Source organism: Nylanderia fulva, unplaced genomic scaffold (assembly GCF_048542155.1).
Source record: "Nylanderia fulva isolate GAGA-0341 unplaced genomic scaffold, ASM4854215v1 Scaffold1824, whole genome shotgun sequence".
Taxonomy (NCBI): Eukaryota; Metazoa; Arthropoda; class Insecta; order Hymenoptera; family Formicidae; genus Nylanderia; species Nylanderia fulva.
In genome coordinates, this window is record NW_028190082.1 from 1 (window position 1) to 4,048 (window position 4,048).

Here is a 4,048-nt window from a genome sequence, read left to right on the forward strand (position 1 = left end):
GGGTCGGTGGTGGGGGTTTGTTTTGACGGCCATACCTGCCATTATACTACTTGGACGTTGAGAGAGATTTTACTGTTACACATCGCTGATAGTTGTCGAATTGACAGAATTGTTCTCTTGTACTCTCATTTTGCGTATTGTAAACGCGAAACAAACGTACGTGTTTGACCACATATTGTGCAAGTTATGACTGACGAAATATAATGTAAGCGAGCGCTTTCTAATTTATTCATGTGTACAAATAACTTATATTCTAAAAAAGTTTATAATAAATAAGTCATATTTATTTTTACGTCCATATACTTAACAAACTACTTTACAATAAATAAATTTACAATAAATAAATCATATTTATTTTTACGTCCATACTTATTGGAAATAGAAAAGTGAAAAGTTATATCTTTAAAAATTAATCATTATTAATTTTACGAATATATAAACATTCATAACTCATTTAATTATCTTAAATTATAAAAATTTATATTTTTAGAATTAATTATTTATTACATTATACAAATTGTTAAACAATCGGTGAAGTAGGAATATAAAATCTGTTAAAATATTTATGACAATTTAGTAATATAATATTAGTTGAACGATATAATAATGATGAAAATACTAAAACTGGAATGAAAAAACTGAAAGACGGGACGTTTTATAATAACTATTTTTATATACCGTATTTAGCAAACTAATAGAACTCATTTTCTTTTCGAAGCAAAATGTATATGTATTTTTGTGAGAAAAAAATTATATCTATCATTAAAAATAAGAGTATATAATTTTCAACATAAAATTGCTAGCGATTATAACACGTATTAATTATTTATACATTTAGCGCAATTATTGCAAAGCGTGTGCACGCAAAAAAAATATAAAATAATTTAAATAACGTTCTCGTAATTAAATGATTGATGCATTATCAGCTGATACTTTAATCACTGGAGAACTCCAAAAAATACAAATTAAAAAAAAAAACGATAATTTTAAAGTACATTAATCATTCTATATTCTCATTTTGTGTTTATCAATTTTAAATTGAACAGTCGAAATACAACAAGAAGCTTACATTTATATTTAAATGTATATGAGTTTTTCAGACGCAGTCTAAGTGAATTTTATTTTAGGAGGCATTTTAAATATCATTATGTAAGTTCAGGAGACACATGTTTTTCAAATAATATTTTTTATCAAACTGAGGATCGTTCTATTCATGTCTTCCGACATTTTGGAGCCCGTGCTTGCATTTTTAATTAGTTTCTGTATATTATCAGAACTCTTTGGAAGAGCATTGTACATGTTCAGAACGATAAGAGAAGTTTAATAAAAACCAGAATTGTCGTAATACAACCAACAACTTATGTTGGTTTGTTTATTCGAAAATACGAGTTTCAGAAAAAATAATTGTTTAAAAGATTTTTAAATTATTTCCGTTTTCGATGCAATTTCAAAATATTTGAATTCTCAGAATGTTATACGTGTGCAAAATGTTATGTTATTTGATGAAATACAAACATATACATTTTGAATATATTATACATTTTTCTCAATATTCCTTATTTTTGCATGTGTTAAAAGTTAATATATTTTTATAAAATTTTTTACATTTTATATTTATATTTTTATTTCGAATACGAAGGATTATGCATAGTGAATGCTCTTATGCTATTATGCGAGATGGACTTGTTCTTTCTATTGCAACACTACCTGAGTTATAATAAAATACCAGTACATTCTAAAATTTGAGATCACGCTGTGCCGTGTTATTTTTCTTGAAATTTTTTCTTTTATTTAATGCATGGGGCGGAAATATCCAGCTGCGTTTCTCAGATTCGCTCCTCCATTGTATGCATAGCAGCGTTGCAACTGTGTACATGTGCGTCCGCAAGATTTTTTCCAGGAGATTTTTTTTATATTAAATTTATTATATTATGGTAGTGATTTAATCAACCAACTCTGGCTATTTAATAATCTTTATTTAATATTCACGACGTTTCGGCCATGGGTTTCGGCCCTTATCAAGTGCTAAAACACAACTGTCTATATAGAAACTTAATTTCTGATCTTATTGTTAATATGTGACATGATATAATGTGAAACAATTAACTATGGTCATAGTTAATTGTTTATATATATATATATATATATATATATATATTAATATACATTTATATATAATTATACGAGTACATGGACTTTTTTTCGGAAGATAATTTAAAATATTTAATGAATTAAAATAAAGAATATGAGCAAAAAAGTAAAGGCAATATTTTTAGTCCAAATATTATCTCTAACAGCACACATATTCGAAAAACGTTCAGAGGACATCTTAAGGACATCCAGAGGATGTTCGAATGTTCTCTAGATATCTTTTTGAATGTCTTTCATCGGATATATATTGTGCTGTTAGGGATATTTTGATATATAAAAAATTATTTTATGCAATAATACGCACATAAAAAGAATTACTATCGATTTATCTGTGTATATTTAATCTACTATTGTCTACTATTGTTTCTTATTAAGCTTACGATAATTTCGAGACAGTGATTAAAATTTGGTCTATTGTTCTCCTCACTCCAGCATTGCTGCATTAACTGATACAACGTCGACGGACAGTAGAGAGGTTGCGACAGCCTGTTTCCTTCACATATATATCCTATAACATTTATTGCATTTTTTATGGTAGAATAGGGGAATTCACCCAATGACATAATTTCCCACATTAGCACCCCGAAAGCCCAAACGTCGCTTTTTGAAGTAAATAATTGGTACAGTATAGATTTCGGTGCCATCCAGCGAATAGGAAGAGGGTCTCTTGTTTCCTAAAATACAATTTTAACGTATAGTTTAGGTTTTTCACTATTTCGTTTATTTTTAAAGTAAGCGTTACGTGCAGAGAAATAAAAAATCAACACATCTCTCTTTCCCTATATACATATGTATATTCTCTGTATATACTGTGTGTGTGTGTATATACAATATATATATATATATATATATATATATATATACACACAAATAAAATTATTAATCTTTTCACATTATTAGCTTTAAAATGTTAATATTATATTAAATACAGAAAGAGGATTTATTTATTTTAAAAAATTGTACTTACCATGCGGTAATATTGATCATTGTACATATTCCTAGTTAATCCAAAGTCACTGATTTTCACAATATGGCTTCCATCATTTCTCGTGGATATTAAGCAATTTCGACACGCAAGATCTCTATGTATATATCGCATTTCTTCTAGATAGTGACAACCCCGCGCAACATCTTCGCACATGGCGAGTAAGTCTTGCAGGCGCAGATTTTGTGCACTTAACGGGTTGAATGTTTGATTCTCTCTCAAATATGTCAATAAGTCAGTTTCCATTAATTCCAATATGAGCATCGGTGAATCTGTATTCAAGCAAATGCCCAATAATTTTAGAACATTTTCGTGATCAAATCGGCTCATCCTTTTGGCTTCTTGCAAAAATTTCTTTTTTTCCAGCAAGCATTATCAGGTAACCTTTTTATGGCACACATTGTTTTCAACCCTTCTAAATTGGAGACAATTCCTTGAAATACCTGCAAAATATTCCATGATTGACATAAATCAATAAAATGCACGTTAAAATCGTTTAGATTATTTATTATAATAATGAAACGCATATTTTGATTTTGAAAATTATATTAATTAAAAAATGTGTTGTTAAATGTGTGTTTAAATTTTCTAATTAAAAAATATAACAAATGATAATCCTTAAGAGTCGCCAGTAATAAATAATGAAAATCTCTCCACCAATTTTAAAGTCGACCAGACTGGCAATAATTTATTTTGAATAATTAGTTAAATTACAACGTTTCGGCTGTCATTGCAGCCCTTTTCAAGTAATCTATAAACAGTTATATACATATAAATATACTCTTAATGCGCTTAATCATACAAATAATTATAAATTTACAAAAATATATATGTTTACATACCAGATTAATACAATAAATCATATTCACAGCAAACCCCCGACAAATTTAACCATTGTTTTGATGAACAATG

The 4,048-nt window shown here is 27.8% G+C and overlaps 1 protein-coding gene across 1 annotated transcript; it reads right to left on the reverse strand.

The window, feature by feature from the left end:
- Positions 1-2,440: 2,440 nt before the first annotated feature.
- On the reverse strand, positions 2,441-3,501 carry LOC146723601 (leukocyte tyrosine kinase receptor-like). The gene is made up of 2 exons (XM_085481591.1): positions 3,119-3,501; positions 2,441-2,825 (listed from the first exon to the last, which is right to left on the reverse strand). The coding sequence occupies exons 1-2, from the start codon at positions 3,464-3,466 to the stop codon at positions 2,499-2,501; spliced, it is 675 nt and encodes a 224-aa protein (XP_085337717.1). The 5' UTR covers positions 3,467-3,501; the 3' UTR covers positions 2,441-2,498.
- Between the last annotated feature and the right edge of the window lie 547 nt (positions 3,502-4,048).

Bases quoted from the DNA above. Each gene is read 5' to 3' on its own strand.
- LOC146723601 (XM_085481591.1), bottom strand. From the start codon at position 3,466: ATGAGCCGATTTGATCACGAAAATGTTCTAAAATTATTGGGCATTTGC. The intron at 2,826-3,118 runs GTAAGTACAATT...ATTGTATTTTAG, and splicing joins ATGATCAATATTACCGCATG to GAAACAAGAGACCCTCTTCC.